We start from the raw sequence: 16,087 nt of genomic DNA on the forward strand, positions 1-16,087 counted from the left end.
GAACACTTAAGGAAGATCTTAAAGAATGAGTTGGAGTTTATCAGAAAATTAGGAAGAGTATTCCACTCTGAGAGAACAGTTTAAAAACATAAGATAATAGGAAACAATCAGGGAATTAAAGGATTTGGGCTTTGCTAGAGCAGAGGGTATTAGTGAAGAAGTGTCCTGTGATGAGGCTGGACAGTGGGAAACGGCCAGACCAGGGAGGCCATGTGTACTATGTTAGAGAGTCCGTATTTCATCTAATAAGAAACATGGGGCTATCAAAAGACTATAAAGAAATGGAATAAGGTCATCAGAGTGGAATTTCCTCAATTGCATATGACAGATTAGATGGGAGTAGGTCTATAGGCAGGGAGGCCAATTAGGAGACAACTGCAGTTCTCCATGTGAGGAGTGATGAATAGGAGCTCTGGTAAGAGCCCAGAGAGGAAAAGTAGCACAAGAAATGTTAAGGAAGTGGTGATCAACTGAATATGGGGGTGAAAAAGTTGAAGCAGACTAAGAAAACTCCAGGTGTACAGCTTGGAAAACGGGTGGTGGGACAGTTCACCAAAATACGTAGTACAGGAAAGGAAGAGCTTTGTGGAGGAAGAAAATAAGTTCATTGAAGGCTCCTTGGAGTTTGATTTAACTATGGACCTTGCAAATGGGCAATTAAATGCCTAAATCTAGAGCTAGAGAGATAGGTCTGGGATAGGGCCTTAGATTAGATTAGGGAGCAATCAGCTATAAAGTAGTTTAAGTTGATGATATAATATGTAGAATGAGCATGGGCTTTGGGGTCAGACAAGGGTTTGAATTCTAGCTCTGTCACTTACCAGGAGGGCAACTCTGGTCAAATGACTTAATTTCTCTGAGCATCAGTTTCTTCACATATAAAATGTGAAGCAGCGATTTCACAGAATTACTGAAAGATTAACTATATGGAATGCTTACTTATTGTCAGAGTTTTACATGCATTATCACATTTAATCATCAGAACTACAAATGTATGTTATATGTACATATTAATGCATGTATAAATATACACACGTTGATAGGCAATGGACTACCTTCTAACAGCAAGCCTGTATTCTCAGAGAAATTCATTCAGGGTGCCCAATGAGAGGCCATTTGGGGGGCTCCTCCCAGAAAATCCAGGAATTCAAGTGGGCACTCCTGATCTATTCTTCTATTTCTAGTTGGTTTTCCAAATTCCTTTATGAGTAGCACAACTTTAGTCCTCAAGGTGAAACATTTTTGGATTCTCTCAAAGTTTTGCCAAAATCCATCCACTCAGGTTCTTCTGCATTTGCCCAGCCAAAATAGTTCCTTATGCTTTATTCTGAATGTCAGAATTGCTGTTTATAAAAGTTGCTCAGGTGGGTGTGTGGATGTTTGTGTAGTTTCTTTTTAAGGTGAAGGTTTATGCACTGACAGAGTACTCAGGAGTGTGGGAAGTGGAAAGTTGTTTTAAACAGAGAATAAGCAGATAGCATAGGAGAAACAAAATCAATGCAAATAGGTGGTCCCAGCCTTAGAGTAAAAGTAATCCCAGAACTGTTGGGTTAAGGATAAGCTAGGCATTTGTTCACAGTCTCCAGCTTGATACAATCTGAAACTGTCACAAGAGTAGATTATTCATAACATTTTCTTAAACCAAAGAATGTAGACAGAACTTTATTTAGAAAAATCATAGGTATATTGACAAGGTGACTATTCAAAAGTCTGCTTAACTGAATCTAAATGTCCATTGATGGATGAATGGATAAAAAAGATGTGGTACACCAGTCAGAATGGCCATCATCAAAAAATCTACAAACAATAAAGGCTGGAGAGGGTGTGGCGAAAACGGAACCCTCTTGCACTGTTGGTGGAAATGTAAATTGATACAGCCACTATGGAGAACAGTATGGAGGTTCCTTAAAAAACTAAAAATAGAACTACCATATGACCCAGCAATCCCACTACTGGGCATATACCCTGAGAAAACCATAATTCAAAAAGAGTCATGTACCACAATGTTCATTGCAGCACTATTTACAATAGCCAGGACATGGAAGCAACCTAAGTGTCCATTGACAGATGAATGGATAAAAAAGATGTGGCACATATATACAATGGAATATTACTCAGCCATAAAAAGAAACGAAATTGAGTTATTTGTAGTGAGGTGGATGGGTCTAGAGCCTGTCATACAGAGTGAAGTAAGGCAGAAAGAGAAAAACAAATACTGTATGCTAACACATATATATGGAATCTAAAAAAAAAATGGTTCTGATGAACCTAGGGTCAGGACAGGAATAAAGATGCAGATGTAGAGAATGGACTTGAGGACACGGGGGAGGGGAGAAGGGGAAGTTGGGACGAAGTGAGAGAGTGGCATTGACATATATACACTACCAAATGTAAAACAGATAGCTAGTGGGAAGCAGCTGCATAGCACAGGGAGATCAGCTTGGTGCTTTGTGACCACCTTGAGGGGTGGGATAGGGAGAGTGGGAGGGAGGCTCAAGAGGGAGGGAATATGGGGATACATATATACATATAGCTGATTCACTGTTATACAGCAGAAACTAACACAACATTGTAAAGCAATTATACTCCAGTAAAGATACAAATAAATAAATAAATAAATATGCAGGAGAATGCTTAAAAAATTTGTGGTATATATATATATAAAGTATATACATAAATGTATTTTTATATATAAATATATATTTATATTTTAAATATATTTAGAAAATATATATAAATGTATATATTTATACATTTATACATAGCTAAAAATGTGTATATTTATATACTTATACTCAGCCAAAAAAAAAAAAAAAAAAGAATAAAATCTTGTCATTTGTGACAACCTAGAGGATATTTGTATGGACCTAGAGGGCATTATGCTAAGTGAAATAAGTCAGACAGAGAAAGACAAATACTGCATGATTTCACATATATATGGAATATAAAAAGGAAAACAAATGAACAAACATAACAAAACAGAGACAGAGTCATAGACACAAACAGGTTTTTGCCAGAGGAGAGGGGGTCGGAGGGAGGAGAGAAACAGGTAAAAGAGATTAAGAGGTATAAATTTCCAATTGTAAAATATGTGAGTCACGGGTATGAAATGTACAGTATGGGGAATTTACTCAGTAATTACATAATATCTTTGTATGGTGACAAATGATAACTAGACTTGTTGTGGTGATCATTTTGAAATGTATAGAAGTATCAACTCCTATGTTGTGAAACAGTAACTAACATAGTGTTGTAGGTCAATTACACCTCAAAAACAACAAACAAACTCATAGAAAAAGAGACCAGATTTGTGGTTACCAGAGGAGAGGGGGAGGCAAAGGGGAAATTGGAGGAAGGCAGTCAACAGGTACAAACTTCCAGTTATAGGATAAATGAGTACTAGGGATGTCATGTACAGCAGGACAAATATAATGAACTCAGCTGTATGTTATATATGAGAGATGTTGAGAGTAAATCCTGAGAGTTCTCGTCACAAGGAAATTTGTTTTCTATTTCTTAATTTTATATCTATATGAGATGATGAGTGGTCATTAAACTTACTGTGGTAATCATTTTGTGATGTATGTAAGTCAAATCATTAGGCTGTATACTTTAAACTTGTACAGTGCTGTATATCAGTTATATCTCAATAAAACTGGAAGAATAAAAGACTTTTTAAACACATTATAATATTCAATATATGCTTTACCTTGATCATTATTCTTTGGAATCTTTTGCGTTCGAGCCACCCTCTGACAAGTGCCTGCATGACGATGACCATTCTAACTATGTTTTTGGTAATTGCGAATTTTTTCCTTCCCGGGAACACTTGGAAGATTTCTATGTGTGGTCCAATTCTTTTAACTTTATTGTCAAGTTTATCACTTTTACTTAGAATAGATTTTGGGCTAAAAACAAAATATAGAACTTTCTTATTATAGTTAATAAGAAAAATAAACTTCTAAAAAGTCTTAAATTCATTTTCATAATGAATATATTGAAATAGGAAATATATTGTAATTAGCACATAATATTCATAGGTATATCAACTGAACATTCCAATAGGGTTCTCCAAAGAAGGTTGAATATGCCAGAATTAATATAACATGTATAAATTAACCTTCTGAAGAAAGGAAACCCAAAAGAAAGTGAATCTGTCAAAGCTTATCCACAACTATTCAAAAGACAGATATAGTATCTAAGGAACAAAATATTTTCCTATGACAGGGCACATTAGTAAAAATAACTTTCCTGTCCCAGAAGCTATTTTAAACTAAAGATCGCTTCAAAATTATTTGGCACTGATACTCTACTTACCAAACATCATCTGAAAAGTAATTTTATTTTCCAAATGCACTCAACTGAGAGGCAGGGTAGTGTATTGTTAGGGCCATGGACTACAGAATCGCAGAAGTGAGGGATCATACTGGAAAACATGACAAGCCCTGCAACGCTGATATGGATGGTCCGTCCTTGCAGTGATGATGACCATGTGAGAAAACTACAGACTTTCTACTATGAACAGACTGTCTGTAACCTTGGCAATCTTCTGTCTTTTTCCTTTATATATCTGTTGCATTTTTTATAGGTAGTCTGTTTTTTCAAAGTCTTCCAAAGTTCAAAGTGTAGTTTCCTTGCAATTTTTAGCATACAAACATCTTTTTTGTTGTTGTTGTTGTTGTTGGATTTTTATTTTTTATTTTTTTAACAAAAGACCCCAAATAGCCAAAGCAATCTTGAGAAAGAAAAATGGAGCTGGAGGAATCAGTCTCCTGGACTTCAGACTATACTACAAAGCTACAGTTATCAAGACAGTATGATCCTGGCACAAAAAGTAGCCACTACTGATCAGTGACATTTGCTCAAGCACAGAAAACTGTCCTCCATACTTACTTTTGACCTATTGTTAAAGATACAGAACCGAGGCTGTTATTTCTTTGTGTTTGTGTATATAAATGAAAAATGTCCTTTTTGTCTTTGCAAAAGAAAGGAAGTTAGCCTTGTATGATGTTCTTGTAACTGTAGCTCTTTTGTATCTTTGGTTGGTTCTTTCTCTTATTCTCTCTCTTGAGAAAACTTTTGTAGATTAATGAGTCAAAAATATAACATGTGCTGTAGAGAAATATTCAAATTGACAAAGCTACCAGAAAAGGCAAAGTCTTCTTTTTGTTTGTTTAAATTAAGATTGATTTTGAATAGCTTAGAAAAGAGGGAGCTCTGCCTTCTAAGAGTATTTTTGCTCCTTTAATATAACAATTTTTATGAACAGGCCTCCATGTATGAGATAAACTGGGAATGAGGATGAAATAGAAATGGTCACTTCTGGCTTGGCCAGAGTTTCAAGACCTACTGTGAAATCTAAAGGACCCTGAGTTGATGACTTTTTCTCCTTTTTCTCAGAAGAAATAAGTCTTCTAGAAATACCTAGATAAGCCAACTTTATAGTCAAAGTTTCATGTTCTAACAATAAGGTGTAAAAAAATCTTAAAGGGATATGTGTGACTGACTGTAAAGTGACGTGTAATGCGTATTGTTAAAGTACCAGCAGCGGTCACCGCATCTCTGCTGGTCTCCTAAGTTGCCTTGAATGGCACAGAGTTCTTAGTCACGTACTGAAAAGTATATGTAGTGTGGGAGGGGGTCGGGGGATGGGAGAAGGAGAATTGAAATTAGTTATTTTTCGTTAAAAGCTATAGTTGATATGAGTGATTAGAACTACATTAATTAAAAGGATTATAAGGAAACACAAACATGTTTACAAAATGATGGATACGTTTTGTCTGTTTTTTTATCAATTGAAGAAAAGAATTTTATCTTAGGCCCTAGCCATATGGACTTTCGTCAATAGCACATCTCTAAACAATTGGAATGTTAAAAATAAAAGAAAGGGAAATTTAAAGTTGAAGAATAATTTATTGAAGGCTTGATGGAAAGTGAATTATATTTACAAATAATGGGTTTGAAAAGAAGCTATGAAATATACAAAATTTTGACAAAGTTAGGTCACTTTTGATAAGCAAGCTTAATCTTAAAATAGAGAAATGCCTGTGAATGAATTCTCAACTATGAAATGTTGTATAGGTGGTATACAGAAAGAAAGTAAAATTAGAATTTGATTTTCTTTCTGTTACACTGAGAAACTGATTTTTGAATAACAGTCTGCTCCTAATACGACAGAGGAAAAATCGTTCACTACCTTCATTATAGTTTCCCTAGGAAACAAAAGTTCCTGTATCACAAAAATATTTCTCCTATCAGGCTTATAAATCTTTTTTTCTTCTTCCTTGTGATCTACTTAGAAAATCTGGTATTCCTAATATTTAATGTTACTTGTAGCTATGTTACTTTTTTTTACTCTAAAGGCACCTATAACTTCTACTGATACTGTGCCTCCTGTGAAAATTCTTTCCAATTCAAATTCAAGCCCCAAATTTAAAAACAAACTGTTGTGATGTCTTTTTAACCTATCTTTTGGGTGTCCCAGATGGCTGAAAGACCATACCAAAGATTTTTTTCCTTCACTATATAAGAGGAGGAATGCTAGAAATGGCAAGGTATGTGTGGCATAGTTGTTACATAAATGAGTCAAAAATGGCCCTTGTATATTGGCCCCTATGTTGTTTACTTCTTACGTTAGGCAAGGATTAGCTCAAAAGCCTGCTGGCTCCAAACTCAAAATTCTTAAACATCCAATTGTTTTAAATATGGCCCAAACAAGCATATTTTTTAACCATTTAGAGCCTGCCTGTTTTGCATGTCCCATGAAACTATAACCAACATCTACTAGCCATAGATAAGACAAACCTTGAGGCCATAAAAGACCGCAAGCCACTGCTGCCCACTGGAGCTCTCTGACCCAGAGACACCCTCATCTTGCTGTCAGTGATATCACGTAGACACGTAAGCCCCCCTCTGACTCTCCCACTCCCACAGGAGTTCCCTTACCCTCTTCCCCTTCTGGATGATGGCTCTATGTCATGATCTCTAGAAGGTCTTCTGCTGTGAGGGACTTCCCCTCTCACGCAAAGCTGTCCATATGATGCCCAGATAAAGCTTGTTATGTGCCATTGCCACTTCACGGCCATGCCTTTTCCTCGATTATCCCCATGACCTTTGAACTCAGTACAATGATCCATAGTTTTACTTAATTCAGCACTACTATTGAAAATATTGAAATAGTCAATACATTGAAAGCTGTCCTATTTATCCAAGTCCAAACCATGAAAAGAAATCAAACAAAAGTCTCCTCCTTAAGTTAAATATATAACAACTAAAATATTATTAATATAAATGTATTAGGAGCTCACTGTGATAAACTGATTGCACTGATGGCCAATTAACGCTTCCTTATGTCCCTATCTTTGCAATGTGATTTTATAGCCCCACCCATCAAGAGGTAGAATCAAGTTACCTACCTGTGAATCTAGGCTATGATCAAGGTATCAGATCAAATAGTTTTCAGATAGAGAAGGAATCATTAAACAAGATTGCATGTGAGAAAAGATACAATAAGTTAATTAGTAAGTTAATCATATCTAAACATTAGACACTGAGCTTGGCAAACATTTGAACAGGGAATTTCCTTTCAACTGCTAATGCTTATATGATAATATATATTAAACACTACATCAGTTTTAGAGTTTGTTTCAGATATTGCTACTAATTAGTTTTGGCTGATATTGAAGTATTTTGTATGTTCCATTTATAAAAGCACTCTTTGCCCATCTGTTCATAGGTTGAAAGTAATTAAAGGACACTTATTTTGGCTGTTGTAAAAGCCAAATACTTTTTAAGCTGCAAATATGTGACAAAATCAGTTCAGGTTGCCAAGTTCAGAAATACATTAAAAGAGATTTGTGATGCCTCCCTACCCCCAATTCCTCTTTCAACCTGCATTATCGAGAAGTAAATATCACCGCTTTCCTGATTAGACTATCATGCCTGCTTTGTCCAAATGCTTTGTAATTTAGTTATAATTTACACAATTTACTCTGATTTGGATCCTCTGCTACCAAGCTGTGTCAAGGGCTTTCGTTTCCTGTACTTGCAGCCTTGAAGTAGAAACACGTGATGCCCTCATGCTTTGAATGTTGGATCTGAAAGCAACTTGGCTAACAAGTGAAACAAGTTTGTGGCTTACTTTAATGTCCTATATGAGGTCTGTTCAGTTTAAAAACAATGCATTAAATTCAGCATGGGTGATAGAGATTTTTAAGAACAGGGATGTTACACATTTCCATGAAAAATCTTGTCTCAATATTATTTAGTACTCCATTTTCAAATCTTCCCAAGGGTTTAGTACTTCATGCCAGCAAAACCTATTCACTTAAAAAAAATCAAAACAGAATTCCTGGAACTTTTAAAAATAGGTGCAATCCTCCTGAAGCGGAAGATAGACACCAGTTTAGTTAAGGCAAAAATTTTAAATAGTTTAAATATGTGAATGAGATGTGTTTTCTTCTGTGCTTTCCATACTTTTTTTGTGTTCTGATCATTCCTCACAATGCTAGCCTGCCCTGAGCCAAGAAACCCAAGACCCCTCCTATTTTGGGTAGCTCCCAGTTCCATAGCAATCTCTTTCACTAGATCATATTAAAGGATGAGGTTGATATTCTATTTAAAGCCTCTGAGGGTACTTGGCTTCAACAGTTTACAACCTCAAGTGCTCTAACTAGTACCTATCCAGAAATGCAAATGTTACAATGGGCTGGGAGGATTTCTTCTCCCTGCCCCCATACCTGATTTTCCTAGGAAGACGTTCTCCCAGCCCATCATGTCATATCTCTGGAAAGATGGGTTTTACTTTTGCTGCTGCTGCTGCTTGGTTTCAAGTTTCTAACAGTTCTTCCTCAAAACAAGATAGAGCTTTTTAAATTCCAAATTCAGTTCAAAAAAATGCAATTATTCTTTCCTGCACATATCAGCTTTTTGGAGGAACACTATTTGTTATGAATTAAACTGAAATTATCATTTCAGACAATACAAAAACAAAAGCAGAGAGGAAACACTGGTTTTGTTCAAATTTAATTGATTCTGACATTATGGGCAAGGTAAGCATGATGCACTTCCAGGGAATTCTCTCTAAAACAAACATTTAAACCACCTTTTTATTGTACCTATGTGTTTTTATCTGAAGGGCACTGAAAAAAATTACCGCTGAAGATGTCTGTAAGGACTAGGGTGTTTATGCCAAAGGTGTAATGGGAGCTGATTTTTCTGTGGCACAGCGACCAGAGTTGTCCATTTTTCACGAGCTTATCTATGCAATAGGGAACATAATGAGTTGTATAGTCTTTCTCCCAAAACATTCGTTTATTCCTCTTGGGGTAGCCCTTTGCTCTCAACCCAAACTTTGGTCAGTTATGGAGAAGAGCTGGCTCTACCCCCTGCCATCCGTCTCTCTCATCTCTGCTCCAAAAGAGCAGACAATGAAGATCGGTGCCTGTCCACAGATAACTTTTCCCTAGAACCGGGCTTTAGGTAATGAAATAAATCCCCACAACAGTTCAGGTGATTCTAAAAACAATTTCTGATATTATACTCAATATTTTATTCCCAACCACATAACTGTTTTAGGGACTGTCATTTCCAGGAATTGAGGAGACCCTCAAGCAAGCATACTCAGAGTGGTGGTCAGAAAGCAAGTCAAATTCTACTAGAAAAACAGGAAATGTGGACAGTCTTTGGAACAACCTGGAGAGGCATGGGACTTTGTAACCCCCTCTCCCCATGCTTCTGCCTCCCTACTCTCCCTCTGTATGAGTGCTTCCATGAAAAAATAATGGAAAATCTGATTTTCTCTGCTTGAGACATCCATTCATTCTTATTTTACTTTTCTGGGTAGGATTACTGTGATTTAGAGATGAGAACTTATGTGTTCTCCCTCTCATTATTCTGCTTGCTGTTTCTCAGATGTTTTCCTTCTGATTCCACACAGGAATTGTTACCAATAATGTCTGCTTCTTTCCCTACCCGGTTATTGTTCGCATCAATAAGGCGAAATTACTTTTTATAGCAGCAGACAGAAAAATTATTCATTGACCAAGGAATGGGGAAGGAGGAGGTCTTGTTCTAAAAGCCCCTTCTCCCTGAGTGTAGGCAAGGGTGAGATTTTCATAGGAAAAGGGGCTAAAGGGGCGGTATGGGGCAGAGGTCTTGTCATTTAGGTTCATGGAAATGGGTGGTGATTTCCTGGACCAGGGTCTGCACCTCTTTTCTGCCCTTTTATGGTCCTTTGGAGTTTGGGTCAGAAGCAGAGGGAACCAACATGGTGCCCTTGGGCAGGAATTTTAGCACTAAAATGAGATGATAAATAGTTGTAGAGAGACCTTTGTCCCAATTTCAAGTTCAGCCAGCTTATACCACTTCCTTGTAGTTAAGCCCTCTTGTTCCTGTCAATGTAAACACAGCTAGAAGATACAGTCAGTTTGGTTTTCTGCAAGTTTGCCCAGAGGGAGGTTTTTATTAGAAATGAGTTGGGGGGCGAGGGTGCTTCCTTGCTTCTTTGACGAAAGCAGGTGGCCTTGTGTTTGTTTAATATCAGATCGTATTAGTTATCAATCAGATGGTATGTGAAGAACTAAAGAAAGTAGTAGTGGTGCCAAGAGCCAGAATGTGTACAAAAAGGATGCCATGCCATCCTGAATTCATTTCCTTTGTTTTAATTTTATTACTGTTTGTTTTGTTTTCACTATATTACTATACCAGGGAATGATTTATGATGTTTCTCAATTTCAGGAGGGCAAATTTCAAGATTCTCATAAAATCTTTGTAAACAAGGTAGAGAAATATAGGCTGACTGGGCAGTCTTGGGTGGTAGGGTGGATAGTGTCATTACTAGCTGAGATAGGGAATATAGGAGAGAAGACATGGGGAAGGGAAAACATAATTATTTCAATTTTGAGAGAAGGTTATGGGATATCCCAGTGAAGATACCCAGGAAGGAGCAGAAAGTCTGAGACAGGAGTTATAAATTCCTGAAAGGGAAAAAAATCATTAGAAGGCAGAGAAAAGATCCAAAAATTTAATCCATGCATTGAACAAATATATATTCATTTACTCATTCATTCATTCATTCATTTAGTGTAAGATACTCTTCTAGCATTGAGGATACACTGATAAATAAAACATAGAAAATTCCCTGTCCTCATTAAGCTTATGTTCTAGTGGGAGAGACAGACAGTAATCACAGTAAACAAGTTAATTATTGAGTATGTTAGAAGGCAATGTATACTTTGATAGAAAATAAAGCAGAGTAAGGAAGTTGGGGAGAGCTAGCAGGAGTGGAAATTGCAATTTTAAATAGTGTATTATGGCTGGTGTGGGATTATTGAAAAGGTAACGTGTGAGCTAACTATCTCAGGCAAAAGTGATAAGGAGCTAAATCCAATGTTGACATATGATAGCTTTGCTTATAAAGCTCTGCAATTGGTTAATATATATGATTGTACAAATAATTCCTCTCAGACTCATGAGGATGGTTAGGTACCTTTCCTCCATCATTGTAGTTACCACATAACTTAATTCTCTGGGTCTATCACCCCTCTATACTCTGAATTCCCTAACAGCAACTACTTTTCCTTGTATACCTGGCAATATATAATAGATGAAGGGAAGAAAAAAGGGATAGAGAAAGAAAAGAAGGGAGGGATAGCAAAAGAACAGAATAGGGATACATTAGAATATCTGAGAAAGGCTCAGGGTTTGCTTGTTTGGGGTTTTATTTATTTTTTGGAATTGAAATCAATGTGAGTATTGCCCTTAAGAAACTGACCCCCAAAGCTGACATATGATGGGTTTCATGAATTGATCTAGAATATCTACAGTTTCGTTCCACTCTACACTGTATTCATAAAATTACATCTGAAATACTGTGTTCTTTCCTAAGCATCACACTTCAAGAGGAATACTTTTGAGTATGGTGGGCACCTGTTCCTTTCCTCTGTTTTCACCTCCTTTCCCTTGTGGAATTGCACTTCTCCTTCTCCACTTGTATGACTAGGATTTGTCTAGGGCTGGCCATGTCATCCAAGCTGGAAGGTCATCCAGAATATTTCTGTGTGTGTGTGTGTGTGTGTGTCTAATAAGAGACCTTTCTTTCTGGTAAGAGCAGGAAGTAAGTCAATTACAAACAGCTGGAAGCCAACCATTTTGCTTACCACATGGAGAAAAAGTCTGTAGTAAGAGGTTTTAAGGCCAAACAGGGGCAAGCAGAGATTTAAAATGAATGAAAGGAGAGCACATCCTGAAGACATTACTTGAACCTGTTGAATCAGTTGAGCCTAAGATGTTAAACAGATAAAAAGAACAGATGTCCGACATACTCCACACTCTTGGAATCTCTACTTATATGAGCAAACAGATTTAATTACCATTTTGCTTAAGCTAATTTGAATTAGCATCCTAATAAATATATAAATCTAATAAAGATATGTGTGTGTGTGTGTGTGTGTGTGTGTGTGTGTGTATAGAAAGAGAGAATCTAAAGAAAGAATTGGTAACTAGAGTGGCTTCAAGAAGACAGAATCAGGACCAGTGGGTACCAGATCAAGGGGGATAGGTGCTGAGCCTCACAGAGAGAACTGTCAAAGTCAGGGCACTAATTAGAATGAAATGGATTCCACTTGAACAGAGTAATTACTAATCCCTGGAGTTTTCAAGTAGAGGTGATGTAGGTACCATGTTATAGAGGAGATTCACCCTTTGGATAGAGGTTTCAGTAGGAAATCTCTAAGGTTCCTTAAACTCTGAGATTCTATAATTCCCCAAAGACAAAATACAACTAGAGGAAGTATCACTGGAGAAATATTATCCATTATAAATTTATTTTCAAAAAATGCTTAGGCTGGGTACTGACCCAGAAAACAAAATCTGTTCACAGAAGATACCATAAACAAGCTAATATTACATTAGTAATTAACAAATTTTAGAAGAGACCAAAGGAAAGTTATTAGGTGGTAAACTGTAAAATTGTTTTGAGATAAAATAAGAGGACTTGACCCATTTCAGAAAAAATGATGATGGACAAATGCAGTAATTTTAGAGATATAAAGGAAACATTAAAGTACCTAGCTAAATCTCCAGACTCTGAAATGTGAATTTCATACTTAGATATGCCAGTAAATGTACTATATTCTATTATATCAAAAAAGAGAAAATTTAGAGTTCTTAGCACAGTTTTGCCTTTCAGTAACATATTTGTGAGTCATATCCGCTTACTACTACCCTTTCAGTTCTAGCATGCTACAAAATAGGAAGGGAAAATATATAATTATTCCTCATCTACATATTTACATGAACTATCTGGATGCTTGGAATCTCAAAGAATGAAAAAAAGAGAGGAACTTAAGGGTTCTAAAATGGTACACTTCATAGATGGTATATTTAAACAATGTTTTTATCATCCAGAATTGAAACAAACTAAATAGTAAAAAGGTGAAGGGCTGATGACCACCTTTTGAACTTCTTACAACTTTAACATTATGAATTAACGATAGAATATTTTTCCTCTATGAGTTAAAGACCCATCAATTTTTCTATTCTGTACTTGGAAATCAGTCAGTCATTTTAAAAAACAATTATGTACTTTAGAAATTCAATGAAAGGAAAATTTATCACTAAAGTCAGATGAATCTGCAAAGAATTAACAGCTCACTGCTGAAAGACATCAAAAGAGAATATGTGTTTTATTCATGAAATACAATAGTTTATCTGAACAAAGAAGGAGATACTATTTGCAATATAGTTAGAGGTGCCAAACAAATTCAAGTGGACCTCAAGGAAGATATATGAAGAAATCTTTGTCACAGAAAATAAAAGTACAATGTCATGGTAATAGTACAGTAGATTACAATCCTGGTTCACAATTTTCGCCTAGATATTGAGAATGAACTCTGTGTGCTAATGTATTATTTCCTTTTAGTTAATAATATAAACTGCTTTTGATATTTTTATATTAATGATACCACACAAAATAAGAGAAAATGTGTTAAGCATGAAGAAGTTAATGGAAAGATTAAAAAAATATGATGCTAGGAAAAGACAAGATCCCACTTCATTGCAAAATATCATTCACTTTTTACCTTTATCAGTATAAAAACATAAACATATATACTATAATCTGTGTACATATTACTTTTTAAAAATTACAAATTAAGAATTACATCTATTGGGCTTTAATTCTTCCTGGTTTAGAAATCTTACATAAAGTATTTTACTTTGAAAAACAAAACTTGTAAAAACGTTCCTTTGGCAATTCTATTTGAACTGAAATTGCTTGGCTTACTTTGAAAAGCTCATCATAACCTTTCTTTTCCCTTAAAAAACGTTTTAGGCTTTCTCAACCATACTTTAACCTTAAGGATTTCTAACCATCTTCTGACATTTACGGAGTTCTAAAATTTCAAAATTTACCATTTAAATTGAAATATTGAGGAAATAGAAACTTGCATTCCGAAATCAAATAATTTTGCTTTATATTGTTCATTTATGAAAATTATATTATCTAAATGTTGGGCAAGGGTGTGTATGAAATGAATATTTTTAGCAGAATTGAAAATCAAGACAATAAGATCATATCCCTCATAAAAATAACACAAATATATATTTAAGAACCCCAAAATAAAATCAAGTAGCCACTGTGTGGAATCTGGAACCTGGTAAATTTATCCTAAATGTGCTGGATTTGAGCATTATAGTTCTTTGTTTAATAATGCTGCTAATGAAAAGTCTTATATACATCTGTATACATAATTGTATATAGCAAATGGACCTAAGCACTACTGTTATATTTATTTCTCTCCTTCTAAATTTTGAGATCTTTACAGTTGAAAACACAAGAAGATGGACAAAAAAAATAGAAATGTGAAAATATGCATTTTAGGTTCATGATCACTGAAGATTAGGGCAAAAATAATTATAACTCTGCCTTATCTACCACTCTTTATCCATATAAGGTAACAGGTTCCCTTCCCTCTCAAGAACCGGGGTGGGTGCCCAAATTTGCAGTAATTCCAAATCAAGTGCAGCAACAGCATTTTTAGTTTGCTCAACTTCCCATCCCAACCTTTTAACAGCCAAGTGACTGCCTCCTTAAAAAACACTGCTGAGGGCTTCCCTGGTGGCGCAGTGGTTGAGAGTCTGCCTGCCACTGCAGGGCACACGGGTTCGGGCCCTGCTCTGGGAGGATCCCTACATGCCGGGGAGCAACTGGGCCCGTGAGCCACAACTACTGAGCCTGCGCGTCTGGAGCCTGTGCGCCGCAGCGGGAGAGGCCGCGATAGTGAGAGGCCCGCGCACCGCGATGAGGAGTGGCCTCCACTTGCCGCAACTAGAGAAGGCCCTCGCACAGAAACGAAGACTCAACACCAGCCATAAATAAATAAATAAATAAATAAATAAATAAATAAATAAATAAATAACCCAAAGTTTAAAAAAAAAAAACATTCATCTTAAAAAAAAAAAAACACTGCTGAGTGGGTGCATACACCAGTTCTACTTGCCAGCTGTAGAGAGTTCTCTCAAAGCTTGTGGCTATGGGTAAATGAATTCCATCATTTTTTTTTTTTTCTATAACTAAGAAGAGGGGAAAAAAACCAAACTCTCTTATATTTATTGTAGCCTGGCAATGGTGATATATGTGTGACATATTTTCACCCTTGAAATGCAAAAGTACTTTAGAAATTGGCCAGTACCTTACTGAAATTGACAGATGACTGATGGAAGGTTATAATATACTCTGTCTCATGCAGACTCTACGGAAACCTCTAGCTGAAAATATATGGGAGATTTCTCTCTAACAAGAAAAATTCTTTAAGACAAGCTTAAAGGGTCCCAACATTTGGATTCTAAAGTTTCACAGAATTTCTATGACAGAAATGGTATAGGATTTCAAATGAAGAAGAAAATCTTAATAGTGTTTCACTTAAATATTTTCAATGAAATGTGTCTGCATGTGAAATATTTAGTTTTATATCATTCACTACTTCACTCTATTTTCACATTGTTTCACTTTCTTTTATCTCTCTTTCTCCAGAATTCTATCTAGTAATATGTTTTAATCACTAGAGCCACTCTTGTACTTGCTAAT

General features: G+C 36.0%; 1 protein-coding gene across 1 annotated transcript in view; it reads right to left on the reverse strand.

The window, feature by feature from the left end:
* IQCM (IQ motif containing M) overlaps nt 1-16,087 on the reverse strand; it is a 513,905-nt gene that overhangs the window by 258,154 nt on the left and 239,664 nt on the right. The window contains exon 10 of the mRNA XM_082463432.1: nt 3,710-3,908. Within this exon, the coding sequence (XP_082319558.1) occupies nt 3,710-3,908 (199 nt within the window). The remainder of the gene's footprint in view (nt 1-3,709; nt 3,909-16,087) is intronic.

This window comes from Balaenoptera physalus (genome assembly GCF_965194825.1).
Source record: "Balaenoptera physalus genome assembly, chromosome: 5".
In the NCBI taxonomy this organism is placed as follows: domain Eukaryota; kingdom Metazoa; phylum Chordata; class Mammalia; order Artiodactyla; family Balaenopteridae; genus Balaenoptera; species Balaenoptera physalus.